Here is an 18906-nt window from a genome sequence, read left to right on the forward strand (position 1 = left end):
TGGGGGGTGTGTAGGGGTTACCAACAGTGCTGCCCCCTGACTGCTCCTTCCAGATGTGGGGGTCTCACCAGGCAGGTGAGAAGGGGCAGAGGCAGGAGTCACACTTTGTGGATGGATCAGTTCCTGATGTCCTCAGATTCCCTCTGATTTCCTCTTCAGCCCTTTTCTAACCCCCTTTCCCAGGCTGGTAAGAAGATGTGAGAGAGACAGGAAGAGACTGAGAAAATCAACTCTTTTCGGAAGAAACATGAGTGAATGAAAATTGAATTGCAATAAAAATAGCAGTAAATTCCTGACCTCAGTCGTAAGGTGCACAATCACTTTAGTTACTACACCAGCACTTATGACAAACTCGAGTCCCGGACACCGCAACCCCCGGGCACTGCGGGCGCTGGTGCGGGCGGGCGGTGCACCTCCCGCGGCGGCGGCCCGGTGGAGCGGAGCGACCCGAGAGCTCCCGCCAGCGCGCACCTGGCTCTTACTCCCGCGCCTCGGAGGGGCCGGCGCGGGGCGGGGCTTTACGGGGGCGGGGCTTCAGGGGCGGGGCCTGCGCCGGCCCCTCCCCCGCCGGGATTCCCAGCGGGCGGGCAGAGCGAGCCGGGCGCTGGTTAAAGAGGCGCGCGGAGGCGGGCGCGGCGCTACTGCTGTAGCTCGCGGAGGAGCGGCCCACGTGTCTCCCCACAATCGAGTCTGAGTTCTCCCGGCTCCTTACGCCCCCCGCGGTCCCGGGCGCCCCCTCGGCCCCCTTGGTGTTCGCCGACCCCGGCCCGCGTGAGCAGGGTCCCGCGCAGTTCCCCGCCTCAGAGGGCCAACTTGGCCGAGCAACTTTGTCCGGGGAGCGGCTTTTGGGGGGACAGGGCACTGCGCATGCGGAGCTCCAAATTCAAACAGCTGTTTCCAGAGGCTGGAGGCTGGAGGGCGGGGGGACACGGAGCCGCTGGGTTGAGGGGAAGCTTTCTCTGGGAGGCGGCCGCTCCGGAGCCATGGTGGACCGGGGTCCTCTGCTCACCTCGGCCATCATCTTCTACCTGGCTATCGGGGCGGCGATCTTCGAAGTGCTGGAGGAGCCGCACTGGAAGGAGGCCAAGAAAAGCTACTACGCGCAGAAGCTGCATCTGCTCAAGGAGTTCCCGTGCTTGGGCCAGGAGGGCCTGGACAAGATCCTGCAGGTGAGCCGCCGCCTGTACCCCACACACACCCGAAGCTGGCTGGGGCTTTAGGGGTGCTGGGTGGAGGACCCCCACAGCTTTTGGTGATACTCAGTCCCTGTGGAAGATCTTGAGGGTGATGGGAGAGGATGTCCCATCGTGGGTCAGGCTTGGAGGATCTGTCGCTCACCTGGGGACACGGGTTCCCCACGCGGGGAGACTCGCTGGGACCTAGTTTGTCTGGAGAGAAGTTGGGGTTGAGTCCGGGTGAACTGGGCCCCGCGGTGTCTCGGTGTGGGTGTGCGGGTTCCTCCCTCTTTGGAGGGAGGCTGCGGGGAGGATAAAGGCGTTATCTTTCCTTGGAGACGCTCCCGGAGTCCGGGAGCTGAGCCGGGTGCCACCCCCTCGCGTCGCCACCTCCCCGCTCCAGGGCCGGCGCCGCGCCCGCCAGGCTTTTCTTCAGGAACGCGAAGCCGGCGGAGCTGTGGGAGGACCCCCAGCCCGAGCCCGAGCTCAACCTCCCCGCTTCCGCAGGGCTCGGGAGAGGGCTTGGGGCTGTGTGGTCCTGAGCCCAGGGGATGAGGGCCGGTGGCTGGAATGCCGGAGACGCGCTCAGGCTTCCGGGAAGGCTTATCTCAGGGAGAGGAACCTCAAGGGCTGGAGTTAAACTTCGTGGAAGTAGCGGGTTGCACAGGCGACCAAAACCCAAGTAGTCCCTTTTCGCTGGGGAAGGAGAGTGTGTGCAGAATGGAGGTGGGTGAGGTGAATTCCTTCGTGTTGGCACTGGGAGCTTCTGTCTTCTGGTGCACAGGCTCCGTGGATGGCATTGATCTCGCTTGGATAAACGGGTGACCGTCCTGGCTGGGCCCTTGGCCCACTTTGGGGACCGAGGCCCTCTACCCCAGTTTCTCCAGGGCTCGACCTCAACCGTCTACCCTTCCTGGCCTGCACTAAGGGCCTCTCTCCAGTGGGACTACCAGGACCTGGGTAAAAGCTCTAGAGGACAGGGTGGAGTCGGGCAGATCGTCCAAGGTGTTCCATTTCTCTTGGGGTGAAAGATGCTGGAAAGGGAGTCTGATGAGGAACAACATTTAATCCACAGCAGCTCCCTAATACTGTATGCCTACCTAGTTGTCTCCCGTTTTCCAGCCTCAGTTCCCCGCATGTGAAATGGGTACGACCCCATCTTCATCCCTCTTTCCTGCCCTGGACTTTTGTAAGGTTGAAAGCGTTTGAAAACCGCGAAGACATCTTGCCAGTGATGCTCCCTTTTTGTCCTGGGATCAATAGACACAGACAGGCACAGAGGTGCCTACCTGGCAGTGGGGTGGGGTGTGTAAAGACGTTCTTTGAAAAGACTTACGGCGTCTAAGGACGCCAGTGGAAAGGGAGGTTTACGCAGGTTCAGCATTGGATTTAATGGACAGTCCTGCCCTTAGCAGCTTTGGGGGTGGGGGTGGGTGAGGGATGATGTTGGGGAGGGTGAGCTTCAGAAGGCGGATGGTCGGTTTAGCTCCTAATAGCGGTTCTGGGGTGATAGGGGTTCCTCCTGAGAGGGGTCTGCTCTGTGTCTGTGCGTGTACTGGGGGGAGGGGGTCACTTATGATTCCTCTTGAGGAAACAATTCCTCTGGAGAATGAGTGTTGTTTAGTTTAATCCAAGGCTTTGTTTAGAGGGGAAAGAGGGCAGGCGGGGATGATAAAGCCTTGAGCTGCCCTGGAAGTGTTTCCATCTTTGCTGCTCCTTGGCCACTTGCAGGGGAAGGAAGGAAAGAATTCAAGGCTAAATGTGGGAAAATAAACTTCAAAACACAGGGCGAGAAGGGAAGGGGGGGTCCAGTGGTTAGGCAGCCGGGTGCAGCTGGTGGTGCTAGCTTTGGAGGCTAGACAGCTTCCTTAAGGTGTTTGAACAGACAAAATGTCTCTTACTTTGACGTCCTGCTAAATCTTTCAACAGTTACCCGCCAAAAGCGGGCAGTTAGCTTTTAGAAAAAGCATTTGGGCATCAAGCCAGTCTGATTTGGAGATGATTACAGATAAGTTCTTGAACAAGGATAGCCCTGTCCCCATCCTTGGCCAAGAAATCTCTCAAACCAACCCCAACTGGGTAGTCCCCTCTCTTCATAGGAAAAACCCAAGAAATGAAAATGGACCAGTGGCATTTGCCAGTATCAGTTTTAGTCTGCAGAAATCTGCCTTGCTCTGCTTTCTGATCTGTGACTTGGGGCACTGCCTCAAGCCTCAGGAAACTGGTTTAAGGAAAAATGAAAACTAAAAATCTTCTTTCCCATCTGTCTGCTTGAGCACTTTCCACCTGAGGTTCTGTGTGTTAGCTGGTTCTGAATCACCTTGTAAGCATAAAGGAGTCCTAGCTAGGAATTCCTGGGGTGGGAGCTGGGACGTGGCAAGGGTTGTTGGAAGGGAGGGGGGTTAGTCTGGCTTGGGGTTTTTCTTATGCTGGAAATTGTGTGTGTGTTTTCAAATGCATGAGAAAGGGAGTTAAGGTCATTTTCTTTAGAAACACTCCCTGAGTTGTCAGGTGCTTCCTCCCCTGCTCATACTGTGGTTGAACTGAGGCATAGGCTGGGTTTCAAGTGCTCAGCGCCCTGCCAGCCCTGGACCACGTGGTCACCCTCTTCCTGCCTTCAGAACCATCTTGAACCCTTGCTCTCACGTGGTTGCTCCACCAGATTTTTGGTGACCCACCATCCCAGCCTCTTCCTCAATTGCAGAGGCTTCCTGAAGGGAAGTTAGCATTTAAGGTACATGTACTTTGAGTTGGGCATCGGGGGTGGTGTAATCCTCATTTTATGAGAGAGGGCACAGGCTGATTTTGCTATGGCTTAGCCATTTGCCCATCAAGCCATTTCACTTACCTTTGCCTCCCTTTCCTCATCTGCAAAATGAGGGTTTGGTAAGGCTCCGGTAAAGTGGAAACGTCAGGCAGGAAGTGTATAGAAAGCAAGTGCAGGGCAACTTGCTAAGTGCTTTACCTGCATTATTTCAGATGCTCTTTGCAGTGACCTTATGTATTCAAATAAAGAAATTGAAGCCCAGAGAAGTTAAAGCAGCCACAGTGACACAAGAGAAGGCACAGCCCAGGGAGGAACCAGCAGTCTGCCTCAGGAGCTACACCTGGTATGCCCTTGCCCTCCCTCTTGGGCATGCGAAGCTGGAGAATTGTTGCTCTGTGAGTGAAGTTAGTTGGTTCAGCTGGACTCTGGTCCACTGGGAAATTCTGTTTTCTATTTCCTCTAGTACAGGCAATGGCATGCTAGCTGCTGTTTGTTGCCTGGCTGACCTGGCACCTCCTGCACTACTGAAGTGATCCTTCTCTGCACTTCTTCTCCCTCCCCCACCCCCAAAAAGCAGAGGGTTGTGTGGAAGGGGAAGAATGATAGCCGTTCTCAACCTTTTGCGTCTGGCGTGCAGTGACCATAAACAGGCAGGATTTGAGAGCTTACCATGCGCTAGACACCTTGAATATGCACTTTATGTACATTCTTATTATAATCTAATCTTGATGACCACCCTATGAATGACGAAAATGAGGAGAAAAGATGATGTCACTTGCTCAGAATTATGTAGTGCAGAATCAGGTTTCAAATCTAAGTATGTCATATTTCAGAGTACATGGGAATTAGTCAACAAGCATTTATTAAGCACCCAGTGTGTGTCAGGTACTGTGCAAGATTTGGGGAATGTATGAAAAAGCAGGCCAGGCTTAGAGCTGCTGGACAGAAAGATAAATAAAGCTACCCAGAATGAGACAGTGGGTGTGGGCCACAATGGAGGTATTCAGGAGGTGTTGAGTCAGAGAGGTCACCTAAAGCCAGTGTGGGGTCTTGGAATTTAGTAGGCGCCTGCTGGGGAACACAAGGGGAAGAGGCTCCTAAAAGAGGATAGTGAGCGTGCTTTCTCCTAGCCTTGGGAGGAAGACTGCAGGCTTCTTGCTGTGGCTGTTGAGATTCCCATATCTCCTGGTGGTGGGCTAGGGTCATCCCAGTCCTGCCCTTTGCTCTGACACCCCAGACAGAACTCTGATTTTCCTGGACTACTGACATAGCTGACCCATTCCCAGAAGCCTCTTGGAACCCACTGGCCTCCTTCCCTGCTAAGCTCCAGAGTGCATTATTACATCCCAAGGTTTTCCATGTGTGCCTCCTTTCATTTTCCAGACTCTTTGTACATATTCCAGTCTAAGGAGTAAGGCTAATTCCAATTTTGAGGTTCTAACATTCTGTTATGAACACCAGTCCTCCTCCCCAAATTTGAAAAATGAAACAATGGAGCATGTAATAAACTTACCTCTGAACAAAATACTTAGAATGGGCATATTGAGTTTTTTAGAGAACTGAGGGTTAATATAGTACAGCCCCTTTGTTTCAAGCCTGTTCGAAATTGTAAAACGTGCTGGTCAACTTAACTGCCTTTGTAAGTGAAGGGAACACAATAGATCTTTTGATTGTCGAGGATCTTGGAGGTCTCTGCATCATTAGTTCGAGCTTGACTTCTCACCATCTAGGATTGCAGAAGTAGAAAGTGGTAAGTTGGGTTTTTGAGAGGAAATGGAAAGAGGTCCCTTCCTAATGGCTCATTTTCTTGTTTATGTTCCACTCAAAGTTGAAGGTAGCCGAAAAACAAAAAACGAAACAAAACCCACCTCAAATCAGTAAGTCTGAGTTAACTGTTCTGTTTAGTCTTAACAGTTAAAGTGAATTTTTATTAAATCATTTTGGTAGTTTTACCAGAGCCCTTAGGATAACTACTGGTGGCATAGTGACAGAGAAGAGAAGTATTGAGGGTAGAAATTAGCAAGTGTTGAAAGGTTCCAGTGGGGGAATCTTATGAGAGGGGGGTGCAAGGGAGGTGATGATTGTTTCTTCTAAGCGCTTTCCTGCAGTTATGCCCTATTTACAGTCTAGCATTTGAAAGAAACACAATCCTCTGGTTTTGGATGCTGTGCTTGGCTGGCCCTGACCTCTGGCCACAGGCTTTCATCTTGAACTGTTTGCTGTCAGATTGGGCCCAGCCTCTGAACTTTGTGTGTGATTCATGGGCAGAGGGGGAGCCCGGAAATACGAGGCTTTGGCGAGTAGAGGACCACGCTCCTGAGATGGAACCCCCAAGAAAGTCTTTGTACAAATAGGGATGCTATACCTGAGTGGTGCTACAAGAGCTGATTTGCCAAAACTTGGCTGATACCAAGAAGAAGTGAGGCAGGTGACCGTAGGAAAGCACACGAGTACTGGCCAGCCACTAGACAACAAAGGCAAAACAAACAAACAAACAAACAAAATGAAATCGTATGAGATAGGCTGGCCTAATTCTAATGTTCTTTGTAGGGAGTGGAGAAGATGGAGGTGAATCTCTGGAGATTTCACTGAATCCCCCTGTAACCCCTAGAATAAGGCAGAGAAGCCCTGGCCTGTTCGTTCTCCTCAAGGATGGTGCTACATGGAAAAAGGACATGCTGCCCTCAGTAGAGATCTTTCTCCAAGTGTCACCGCAGGGCCTTAGCTATTGCTGAAAGAATCACTGTTTGAGCAATATATCTGATGGTTATGGGTATGGCCTCTGAAGGCACACCACAGTTTGCTTAGAATAGTGCTTAGCACACAGTAAGTGCTCATTGAGTATTAGCTGCCACTACTACTGCTCCTAGATACCCCTGCTCTGCGATGGGGCGGTCCGTGTACAGGCGGGCATCTAAATGGTATTGCAAAGAATCAAGAAGCAGAGGGAATGTCAACTGAATTTTTTTTTTCACTGTAAAAAATGTGTAAACAGGACTGGCTGGTTAGCTCAGTTGGTTAGAGCATCCTGCTGATAACACTGAGCTCCAGGATTCGATCCCTATACTGGCCAGACGCCAAAATAAAAACAAACAAAAACAAAAAAACAAATAAACCTAAAATTTGCAGTCTTAGCCATTTTTAAGTGTACAGTTTAGTAGTGTTAATTATATTCACACTGTTGTGGAACAAAAGATCTCCAGAACTATTTCAATTTGCAAAATTGAAACTATGTGCATTAAACAGCAACTCTCCTTTTCCCTCTCTGCCAAGTCTCTGGTAACCACCATTCTATGTTCTGTTTCTATAAATTTGACTACTTTAGATATCTCACATAAGTGGAATTATACAGTATTTGTATAAAAGGGTACAACCACTGTGGAAGATAGTACAGAGGCCCTCACACAATTAAAAATAGAACTACCATGGGATGCAGCGATCCCAAGTCTGAATATACATCAAATGAACTTATTTTCAAAGAACTCGAAAGAGGAGGGGCACGTGGCTGTTTCTTGCCCATAGCCCTCCGGGAGGTGCAATACAGCAGGATGGCCCTGCTGGGCTGCGGCCACGGGCCAGGGAGTGAAGGTCAGATGACAAAGCCCTTATGGGTTTAGACAAGGAATTTGAACTCCATCGAATTTTTGCAATTTTCAAATAGGGGAATGAACAACCCTTCAGGAAGTGCCCTCTTCTTTCACAGCTGTTTACGACTTGAAAGTGGAATATTCTAGTCTAAACTATGGCAATTCTGTGAACTGATCCCTTCACCCCTTGGTGTTCTGATAAGGATGGCTCCTCCTTCCCCTGATGTGAAGGAGTGTGGGTTTTCCCAGAAATCCCACAATGCTTGCAGCTCCCCCAAAGAGCCCACCCAGGCTTCCTCCCACCCCAGCATTCAGTTAGGGTTTCTCTCTTCCTACCATAAGCCCTCTGGGTCCCTGGCCCTGCTAAAGACACCCCTCCCATTTGGTGACCTTCCCAGATTATGCCTTAGTTGCCCATTTCTGTGAAAGTGGGGTGGTGTGCTCTGACTCTGTACAGCTGCTGAGGCCTCTGGCTTCTTGTGAGGAGATACCCCGATTCCCAAACCTCAGAGACCTGGGCCGAGGGGAGGTGGAAACGCAAAAGGGGCTCTCCCTGCCCTGGGGGCTCTCATTTCTGTGTCTGATGAAGCCTCAGAAACCAGAGGGTCTGTAGCCTTCGGGAGTTCAGTCTGGCTGGGGAGAGAGAATTAGGCTGCAGTGATGAAATGAGGGGAAATTCAGTCCGAGGTGCTGAGTGACGGTCTGCAGATGGTAGAGGCTGCAGAGAAGGGCAAGGGCTGGAGGGCCTCAGAGGATTCAGAGGCTGTTTCCTGATGATTGGAGAAGACCCCCTGGCTTGTGGGGGATCTTCCTCCAAACAAAACACAGCTCCCGCCCTCAGGGAGCCGCTGATCTGGAGGAGGAAGGGTACTGTTAGGAGATTGACATTGGTAAGTGCCCAGAGTGCACCATGGAGAGAAATGAACTTTTGCTCCTGGACTTAGAGAAGACAGGCTTTAAGTCTTAAAGAAGACTTAAAGACTTAAAGGATGGGTGGTGTGGGTAGCAGCCCTGTGAGTATTCCCTGGAGTGCCTACTACGTGGAGTGCCAGGCAGTGGCCTGGTACGTTACCTGTGTCTCCTTGAACCAGTACTATGGCTATTGCTGCTATTTTCATTGGTCACGAAACTTGCCTAGGTCTACACGGCTAGGTAGAGGGCTGAGATTCAACCCCCACTGCCGACCCTGAGCCTTCAGTCTAGTCCATGGGTGGAGGCAGAGCCAGGGGAGGAGAGAAGGCTTGGGCAGGGAGGGAGCGTGATACCAGCTGACAGTTACTAAGCACTGTCTCAGCCCCAGCTGTGTGAACTATTTGTGTGCGTCATCTCACGGAATCCTCACAGCAACCCTCTGCAGCAGGTACTGTGACCAGCACTACCTCACAGTGGAAGCAACAGAATGGACCAGAGGGGTTAAATAGTTGCCTGACACTGTGCAGCTAGGAAGTGGGAGAACGGGGAGTTGAACCCAGAGCCCATACTCTGAACATCCTGCTATACGTTAGGCTGCACTGAAGGTGGAAAAAGCAGGGAGCAAAGGCAAAGAAAAGTGGAGAGTGCAGAGTACGTGTGGTGTCCTCAGAGGCTTAGGGTGCACGGGGCCAAGCCTTCAGGATGCTGAGCTGGATGACACTGAGCAAGCTGTCTCCTCATCTGGGAAATGGGATAATAGTACGGAGTCTCCTCATGCCCATAGATCCATGAGAGCATGCTACGCAGAGTGCCTGTGCATGCAATGGGTGACTCGCTGTGTATGAGCTGCTGTTCTGTACCCTGTTTCTCTGGGCGCCTTGTCCCTGACACCTCCCTGCAGGCTCCACCATGCACTGAGCAACTAATCTGGAGATGGGGAAAAGGGAGGATGATAAACCCATCAAGTTCCTCCTAGTGCAGTCACCTTCTGTTTTCTATTTTCTGCAAATTAATCCACAGCCTGTCCCCCAAAAGAGTTAAAGGTCAATAACTGAAAATATGGAGGGTTTACTTCTTCCTCCCTTCCAGCAGGGCTCTGTTCAGTCCTGGCTTGTCCTCAGACTTGATTAAATCTTTTTTCTTCTGGAGAATTCCTGGGTCCAGATGGCCTCACAGGAATCCTCCCTTCATGGAGGTCACTCAGGATCTGGGATCAGAGTCAGGACCTCGTTGGGGCAGACACCACCCACCTCCCCTCTCAGAGGGCCCTTGGTAGCCACGATTCTCGGATTGGCTTTGAAATGTGCATTCTTTTTCCTCTCCTCCATCTAAATATTTGGGTTTCCTGCTGAAATATTTAGGCAGGACTGTGTACTTCTGGCTGTTGTCACCTCCCATGCTCTGCTATAATCTGGCTGCAGCTGCTTAGCTGGGCCCCTCCTACGAGGGGGATGCTTGCTCCTGAGTCTGGGAGAGAAGCCCCGTGCAGAGCAGTTGGTGTCAGGAGCAGCTTTGCTCAATCATGTAACCTAGAGGTGGGCCCTGTGGGCTGCCAGGGGTCTTGTCAACCACATCTGGTTGTAGTGGGGTGGGGAGGATGTATGATACAGCCCTTCCATTTGCCTGTGTGCACCTGGCTTAGGGTTTGGGATAAGAAACCCTCATCTAAACCACTGGGTAGGGAAAAGGTGATTCTTACCTGGGTTTAGTTCTACTTATACTGGTTTGTGCTGTGTGGCCCTGGCCAGATTTTACCTCTCTGGACTCATCCATTCATTCAAGGAGGCTTGGAGTGCCTGTTAAATCAGGCCCAGCTGGATCAGATGAGCTGTACGTGGGCAGTGGCCATGTCTCCTCCCCACCAACCCCCCACCCCGGGCCTGTGTTTCCAGGCCTAGCTCTGGAGAGATGCTTAGTGTGTGGGTTGTCGTCTTGCTCGGTGGTCTGTTGTGCCTGGGGGCCCAGCAGTGTGCTAGGCCTGAGGCAGATGCCAAAATCTATAGAGACCTTCTGGTTGGAAGTCCAATCAGGAGGGGCCGAGCCTCTTGCAAGTTCAAGGTGAAGTGAATTAAGCCAGGTAAGCCAGGCCCAGACTCTGGCCCTTGGTCTCACCGGCTCTGAGTCGTGGAAAGGGGGGTTAATTATTACAGTTTTCTCCCACTTTCCCCTTCAAGCCACTTAAGTTGGGGTCCAGTTGAGGACAGGCTTTCAAGTCACACCTGGCATTTAATACCAATTCTCTGCCTTTACACATTGTGAGACCCGAGCACATCATGTCATCTGAAAATGGGACTGATTATACCTGCCTCGTGGGGGAGTGAAGATAACATGAGAAAATTCGGTAAAGCTCACTCAGTGCAGCTTCTAGCCTGAGTTAACCTTGAAGACCAGCTTATTGTTATCTTCTCCCCTTTGATCCGGGACTTTACAGAATAAACAGCTCTCCCTATCTGGGTCTGGTTTTCTCCAGGAACCCCTCCTGGCTCCCCTCTCCCATCCCTTGTGTCATAAACTTTTCCCCAAGTCCTTCCCCCTGGGATGAGTGAGGCCCAGGCAGCACAGGTCAGCGAGAGCATGTTTAGTTAAGCAGGTCTGTCATCAGCTAGAGGGGAGTCCTGGCCTCTGCTTTCAAGGAACTCACATAGCAAACATCCAGTCCCTTATTCAGCAGATATTTACTAAGCACATGCTGTGTGTGCAGACCTGTTTGAGGACTGCTGCGAAGAGAACGAGCCCCGGTCCCTGCCTTTGAGGGAATGTCTTCAGACCACATACAACGGAAATCAAGAGGGCAGGCTGGGGAAGGGCAACAACACCCCCCTGCTCCTTCCTTGTGGAAACTGTTGCTGTATCTTCAGAGCCTTCTGAGGAGGAGCAGGGGACGACTTGCGTTGTTTGCAGGGGAGAAGGGCAGCTCCCTAGCTGATGGCGTAACCAGAGAATGCACTGGACATTTTCCATCCCTTGGCCCACCCCAAGGGGAGGGAGCAGAAGTGTTTGCAGGGTGTTGCCTGAAGCACCTGGGTGACACCACCCAGTCCTCCAGGAAGTTGGCAGACACACAGACCTTACACCCGTGCATGCCACGCACCTTGCCAAATGGATGCCATCCCATTTGCTAGATGGGAAAACTGAGGCCTGGTGAGGAGTGGTTAAACTGGGGCAGAGCTGTCTCTTGAACCAAGTTCAGGTTGATCTAGCAGCGCTGCTTACCAGATCCCGGCTATGGGCCTTTCTTCACTGAGCCATTTCTCACCCCATTTCTAATCCCTTTTTAAATTGCCTTTAAATCAAAATCCTCTTGATGGTATTTTGGGGTGCAGAGCACTTATAATTACACTAGGCTGTTTGGCCTGCTTGATTTCCTAACTTTCCCTAACACACCCCTTCCTGTGATCTTGAGCACCAGCTTCCCCACTTACTAGCAAGTTCTGGGATAAGAGGTAAATTTGAAATTATGGTGAGCCGTAGGCTCAGAGAGGAGGATGTTTTTCTGGGCCATCCAGGGCCTCAGGCAGAAAGGATCTGATGCCTCCTGTTCTCCAGGGAGTTTCCCCAGCGCTGGACTCTGCTCCTCATGAGTCTGTACCAACAGAGCTGTTGGCTGGTTTCCACAGCCCATTTTGGAGGCTGGCCCCATGTTCTGGGCCCCTCTCCTGGCAGTAAATCATAAAATGTGAGCTTAGAGGTATTTAACTGGCCTGCGGCCTCCTGGAGCAAAGGCCCAGACAGACCTTGGGAGTTTACGTAACTTGTCCAAGGTTGCTCTGTTCACCAGGAGTGGGGGAAATACAAAAAAGGAGTAATTAGAGCTAAGTGGGGAAATAAGGGAAGGCTTCTTGGAAGCAGTGGCCTAGAAGAGGAGGTCAGCTGAAAGGTGATTGCCACACCTCTGATAGGTCTGCTGGTCACTGTGCCAGCAGTCAGGGAAACTGATAGTCATATCGTGATTCCAAAAGTCAGAAAACCCTCTGGTGTGTCCTTCCTAAACTAAGAGGCAAGGCCCTCGTAGGGGCCTCCGTGATATTTGGACTTTGCCCCTTGTGGTATCTCACCTCTTTCTGGACCCCTTGATCCCAGTCAGCCTCAACACAGACAGGAAACGTCTAGGGCCATCCCAGAAAGGAGGAGAGGCATTGTACGACCCTGCACACTAATAGCAAGTTTCAGCTTTTATCACAAACTCAGGAGCTGTATCCACTGCTAACAGAAGTGATTGGGCGTTAGGGGCAAGGAGAGGCATACCAGCCCCCCAGAATAGCAGTAACGGCAGCCACTGTGGCCACATCGTACTGACTCCCCAACAATGGTAAGAGATAGGAGCTGTAGGGAACCTCATTTTACAGACAAGCCAGCTGAGATAGAGAGGTTAAATAACTTAGGCAAGGTCACACAGCTAGTTAGTGGCTTGAACCCAGGCCTTTTGAGTCCAGAGCCAAAGCTCTGCAGAGTGGCCTGTCATTCAGATGTTGCAGTGTCTAAATGATTGCCAGTCTTATGGAGCCCGCCCCTCCTCTGGAGACTGGGTTTTCTGTGTGTGCCCAGGAAGTGCCTTGTGCACATGCCTGCTGCCCCTTTGCCAAGCACTGCTCTGTTCAGTCTAGGGGTTCTAACACCAAAGCACTGCTGCTTCCTGACCACATTGACTCAGAGACTGAGCCCCCAAGAAAGAATCGAGGAGATGGAGGGGTAGTGTAACGGCCTCTTAGCTGTGGAATTTCTGTCTTAGTCCCTATGTGACCTGCCACCTTCCTGTCAGCTAAATCCACACTTATGACACATCCCCCCACTTGGCTTCCCCAGGGTTAACCCCTAGCAGGACTATGGTCTGTACCTTGGGAAGAAATAGCTTCAGTCTTCTCCTTTCCCCTGTGGTGTAAGTACCACCCAGGTACTGCAGGCAAGGATAAGGACAGATGGGTTATTTTGTAGCATGCTGAGGACCCCATGACAGACCCTTTATGGATGCTTATTTTGGCTTGGGCGCCCTTTGTGTCTAATGCAAAGGTTCTTCCTCCTCTCAGGCTCCCCCAGTGCAGGCTGGAGGTGGGCACCTGTTCACAGACTCTCTGGAGGAGAAAACATCAGTGTCCCATACCTTCCCCATCACTCCTGTTCAAATAAAACTCTCACCTCCTGGGTCGTGGAATGCATCCCCACAGTGTTAGCTTTGGAAGGGGGCCCTTTCCTTCTCAGCATCCCTGGCCCCGCTGGAGCTGCGGGGGGAACGGCCGCCTCTCGCTAACGCCATAAGTGCTGAGTGGGCTCAGTGGGGCAAACTGATGCTCTAGTGTCTTGTCAGCAGCCCCAGGGTAGCAGGAAAAGGGGAGGGTGTCCTGATTAACAGCTTCTCAGTACCCCCCTCCCCCATCTCCCAGACTCTAGCCTCAGCCCTGCATTCCTCTTGATGAGCAGCCCAGGGAGTTGTGGGGGACTACAAGACAGTCAGGTCCTGGGCGTGCTTGCCGTGTGACTAGGCTAGGTCACTGCACCTCTCTGAGCCAAGAACTTGCTCCCTAAGGCCAATTAAACACTTAATGCATGCCAGCTGTATGCCTGGTGCTGGTTTAAGGATTGTGGGAATTAGGAGTACTAGACATTATCCCTGTCTTTAAGGTTGGTGGGTGGAGCCATAACATCTTGGGCGGGGGGTCACCTTGCAACCAATGTACTATGAAGGATTAAAGTGGGGGCGGGTCATATTGTAGGGGCCTTAGGTGCCCCAAAGTAGAAAAGTTCCTGTAGGCTGGGCTGTTACGGGAGGCTCCCCTGACCCTGGGCCTGGGGGTTGCTTCTTTTGAGCCCCACTCCTCTCTGGGCTCCCCCGGACTCCCTGTCAGAGCACATTGCCGCGGGAGTTTCTCCGTCTGCACTCCTCTGCAACACCCTTTCCCCGCAAGGCCCTGGACTTGTGCCTCATCCCAAACCTAGCACCGGGTAAGAGGGTAATTATTAATGAATGTCATGAACCATGGATTTCTCTCTCTCCCTTTTGGCCTTCCTCCCAGCAGCACCCAAACCCAGAGGCGGCACCGTCACAGCCGTCCTCTGCCCTTCAGATGGGCCCACGTCCAGTGGGGAAGACTGTCTCTAGCCCTCCCAGTGGGGTCCCTGCCTGCCGGCTTCTCCTGCAACCCAGCGAGCACTCTGGGGCTGACCGCACCGCTCGGCCCGTCATCTGCTACTGCCCCCCTAGCTGGGGACACTTTGTTCTCTGTTTGAACAGGTCCGTAGGTTGCCTGGTGGAAGTGTGCATCAGCTTCTCCCAGGGAGCGTGTCTGTCTAGAGCCAGGGCAGGCTCCTGGGGCCCAGGCAGGGCAACTTCAGAGTCACGGGGGGGGAGGGGGGGGCGGCTGTATTGGATCCTGTTCTAGAAGGTTCCCATCTCCACCGAGCCTGCTGCGGATTCAGAGTTCGCAGAGCTCAGTTTTGGACAGCCTCCCTGTTTTCAGAATGCCCTAGGACTGGGAGCTGCATGTGGTCAAATCCATCTCCACCTGCTGTATGTGGGGGCCATTGTGTACACATCTTAAAATTTCCCCGAGATGCTGAGCTTCCTGAAGGCCGTTTCCTGTCTGTGTGCACACACTCTTACACACGACTTCCCCACTGCTCTGCCCACACAATTAAATCGAATTGGAGGGCTCTGGCCTGGGGTGTGGGAGACCCTTAGACCTGAACAGGTGGCCTTGGTGCATGAGGGGGCCCAGGCTCTGAGGCAGGGGTGCAGTGGGGGGTGGTTTCCGGTGCCTCTTTTTGTTGATTCTCAGTGTGGATCTGAGTCTGAGCCAGACTTCAGGTTATGCAAAAACAATAGAGGGGATGAGGAGAAAAGGGAGGCAAAAGCTAACGTGTGTGGTTCTCTCTGTTGCATTGAGTCATAGAAACTCAATTTAAAAACAGAAGCCAGGCGGTGCCACGCTGGGGAAACAGGATTATTAATGGCTTTTTCTTTCTCTACTTCCCACATTTTCTGTAATGTGGTTACATTGCTTCTATAACAAAGAACTCAACATTTTTAAGGGATAAAAATGTATGCATATACCATTTACTTCTACGTTGGTTAATTTTATGTATGAGGTACACAAAGTGCAAATAAACATGATTTTAACAAACATACTCTGAAAATTAGCACCACTTTTGCAATCACTAAACAGTGTACTGTGGTCTTTAGATTTAGCTGCCAGGGTGGTCACTTCCTGAGCATCAGTGCTGTGGGACACTCTGAGGGTCTCAGAGACTGGAGAAACCAGGTAGACCCTGGGTTTGCAGACCAAGAAGTTTGAGACTGTACACCCAGCCTGACAGTCACCATGAAGAGAGTGTAGCTCCCTGGTAGAGACCTGGCAGGCCAGGGGGGAGCTGTTCCCAGTGTTGGTCAGTGTCCCACACGGGGGGGGGGTACTCCAGAAGCCCATGGACAAGTATCGTCTTGGCTCCTGTGTGCACCTGGCTCTACTAAGTCCCATGGTGGCCCACGAAGCCTTGCCTTGTGTTTCAGATGAACAGAAAACACAAGCACAGGCAAGATTTGAAACAGCTCAGGATGATGTGTGTAATTCATGGTCAGGAAGATGCTATGACAGTGGCCCGAGGCTTGGTTCAACCTGAGGTCCAGGGAAGGCAAATCCTGCCTTGGGGAAGATTCAGGTAGGATGTGATTAATGCAGACTCTGTACCAGCATGGTAGTCACTACCCACATTCCTCTAGGTAATTTTATTTTTTTAACATGATATCACTATTCATTGTGACTACTTGATTTTAAGTTAAGATTACTAAAATTAAAATTTAATTCCTCAGACACTGGCCACATTTCAAGTGCTCTGTAGCCACATGGGGCCACACAGATGTAGAACATTCCCATCATCACAGAATTCAATTGGACAGCGCTGGAGTACTGGGTTGGAATCTGTTGGGGTTTCTGATGCCACACGTGGCTTCTCCCTGTGCCTCGTCCACTTTTATTCCTGCCCTGGGGTGGGAGAGGGGAGAGCTGGCAGCCTTGGAGTAAGGAAGGGTGATGTGCTGAGAATCTCCAGGAGGGAATTTTCTGTCCTACCCACTGGAAAACTTGCAAGCACTGCCAAAGTGGGCACACCTACAGGTCCAGTTGACAGAAAGTGTGTGTTTGCAGAAGCATGTGACTTCCTTGCCCAGTCAGTCCCAGTAGACTCAAGATTGTTCAGCCTTGGCTCCATTTGAGGTGGGACTAGGCCATAGAAAGGATCTCTGATTTGCCACTCATGGTCTCCACATTCTCTCTAAGTGCCTGCTTCAACCCCAGCCCCTCAGCCCACCCACTCTGCAGTGAAGCATCAATGTCCTCCCAGTCCTTGGGAGGAAAACCTGCTCCTTATGGTTTATAAGGTACACTGGTTGGGTGAATCTACCAGCCTAATGGGCACTTCCCGCACTTTGGGATGAGAACCATGAACACATCTTCCTACCACAAATCCAGAAAGAACAGAGTGGGTGGGTAAAATTTGCAGGGGTTGTCCGGGTTATTTCTAGGGCCCATGGTGCGGATCCTGGGCTAGGGAAGGTAGAAGACCCTAGAGTGAGAGTAGGGGCACGGGAAACACAGTTTTTAGAGTGGGTGGAGTGTCTGCCTGAGAGACTGCTCTGGTCCTAGTTTGTTCATGTCTTTTGGTCCTCAGTTTCCCTATCTGTGTTTGGACTTCTTGTCCTGCTTTATGCCCCATTGCTTGGACTTGAAAGGGGCCATGGCATGAGCCCCAGGTACTGTTCTGGCCTCACCCCTGGTTTGCTTGCTGCTTTCTTGTACTGTGTTCCACCGTCATGTAACTCTCTCCCATGTCTCTTGTTGGACTACAAGGTCGTCCCTGGCAGGCCTGTGTCCTGTCTCTCCTGTGTAATGCCCGGTAACTGGGCACATGGTCAGTGCTCAGCAAGTCCGTAATGAATCAGCTGACCCTGCTTCAAGCTACATTGAGCAAGACAGTTTGTCCATAACTCTGGTCCCATCTTCTTTGGGTTATATAGGTTGGTTGGGTTGCCTGTGCCTTGGGGCGTGGGGGTGGGGGGGACAGTACCTGGGCAGATGTGGAATTTGTAGCAAGTGGGCACAGCTACACTTTTGTCCCTCCACAGAGGGGGATGGCTCAGGCGCCTAGGAGGGAGTGGAGGTGAGGAAAACCCCTTGTTCTCCCATCTTGCCCTCTCATGCCCCCACTCTTCCTGGGAAGTGACCAGGAGCCTCATTTTATACATGGGGAGAGGGCCCGGGGGTGTGAAGAGGGCAGGCTGTGTCCTGGATGTCCACTACATGGTGAGTCGTTTAGCCCTCGGCAGCCCAGGACAAAGGGCCCTGCTCCAGCAGACTTGAGGGTAGATGGACCTCCTGGAACAAGCCCGAGAAGTGACCACCCCTGCTAACCCTCCCTGGAAACTGAGTTCTGCTGGGGGACAGTGTGCAGCCGTACAAGGGATGGGTCCCACTCCCCTGCCTGACCCTCGGGTGACTTGGAGACCTGGTGGTGTTTACTTTCCCTTCTTTCAGCCTCCCCCAGCCACACACAACACATTCCTACCTACAATAACCCTGGATGTTTCTACACTACAAGTTCCTAAATCAGGAGCACCTCTAAGTTGCCTGTGCACCAGGCTTCATGCTGTCCATCGAGCCTTTTGATCCATAAGCCTGAGGATTGGTGAGGAGGTGCCATTATTCCCATTATACAAAGGAAGACACTGAAGCCATGACTTGTGGGGCTAGGGAGTAGCCAACGCTGCGCAGGCCTGTGCATCAAATGCTCTTTCGCGCCACTAGGAAGGCTGAGGGGTTGTCAGAGCCTGGGTAGGTGTTAGGGGGTTAAACAAGCTTGGGAAGTGTTGTTGCTTAAAATCACAGTCCTTTTGGAGGGGAGAGAAAGAATGTGTGTGTCTAAGGCATGGTCCTCTGCCTCTTGAGTTTCACAATGAGGCTGTGTCTCAAAGTCAAGATTCTCCTGCATTGGCAGGAGAGTTTCCATTTCCTGTTGCCTGGCAGGTTAAAGGAGGGGGAAGTTTTTCCAACCCCCACTCCACCCCTCACCTCAGCCCAGCCTCTTGCACTAGGAGGGCCTGGCTGTGATTTTCCATACCTTCAGTACAAAACAGCTCTCTGTTTCTTAACCCTCGTCATGTCCCATGGCCCAGTGGGCAGGGGATGGGAGGTGGGCGGGGGACTGTCCATGCAGGGTAGAAAAGGCAGAGACAGCTGTGTCTGGCTGGCCCCTCTGCTTTCTGACATATCTTGGTAGTGATGGCAAGGGTGGCGACTAGTCCAGGGGGAGGGGCACCAGCCATATATTTGAGGTTCCCCACCTTTCCCACACTACTTGGGATCCTCTTTGTATAGCATCCCTGTGATCTCCAAATGGGGACCTTGGCAGCCAGAGCCCCTGGTGTAACTGGTGTGGTCTGAGATCTGAGTCAGGGAGTCTGGGGCATGGGAAGTCTGAA

General features: G+C 51.9%; 1 protein-coding gene across 1 annotated transcript in view; it reads left to right on the plus strand.

Annotated features, from left to right (window-relative positions):
- The first annotated feature begins 983 nt into the window (after positions 1-983).
- KCNK5 (potassium two pore domain channel subfamily K member 5) overlaps positions 984-18906 on the plus strand; it is a 37902-nt gene continuing 19979 nt past the window's right edge. Inside the window, exon 1 of the mRNA XM_063096204.1 lies at positions 984-1169. Coding sequence (XP_062952274.1) covers positions 984-1169 — 186 coding nt within the window. The remainder of the gene's footprint in view (positions 1170-18906) is intronic.

Source organism: Cynocephalus volans, chromosome 5 (assembly GCF_027409185.1).
Source record: "Cynocephalus volans isolate mCynVol1 chromosome 5, mCynVol1.pri, whole genome shotgun sequence".
NCBI lineage: Eukaryota > Metazoa > Chordata > Mammalia > Dermoptera > Cynocephalidae > Cynocephalus > Cynocephalus volans.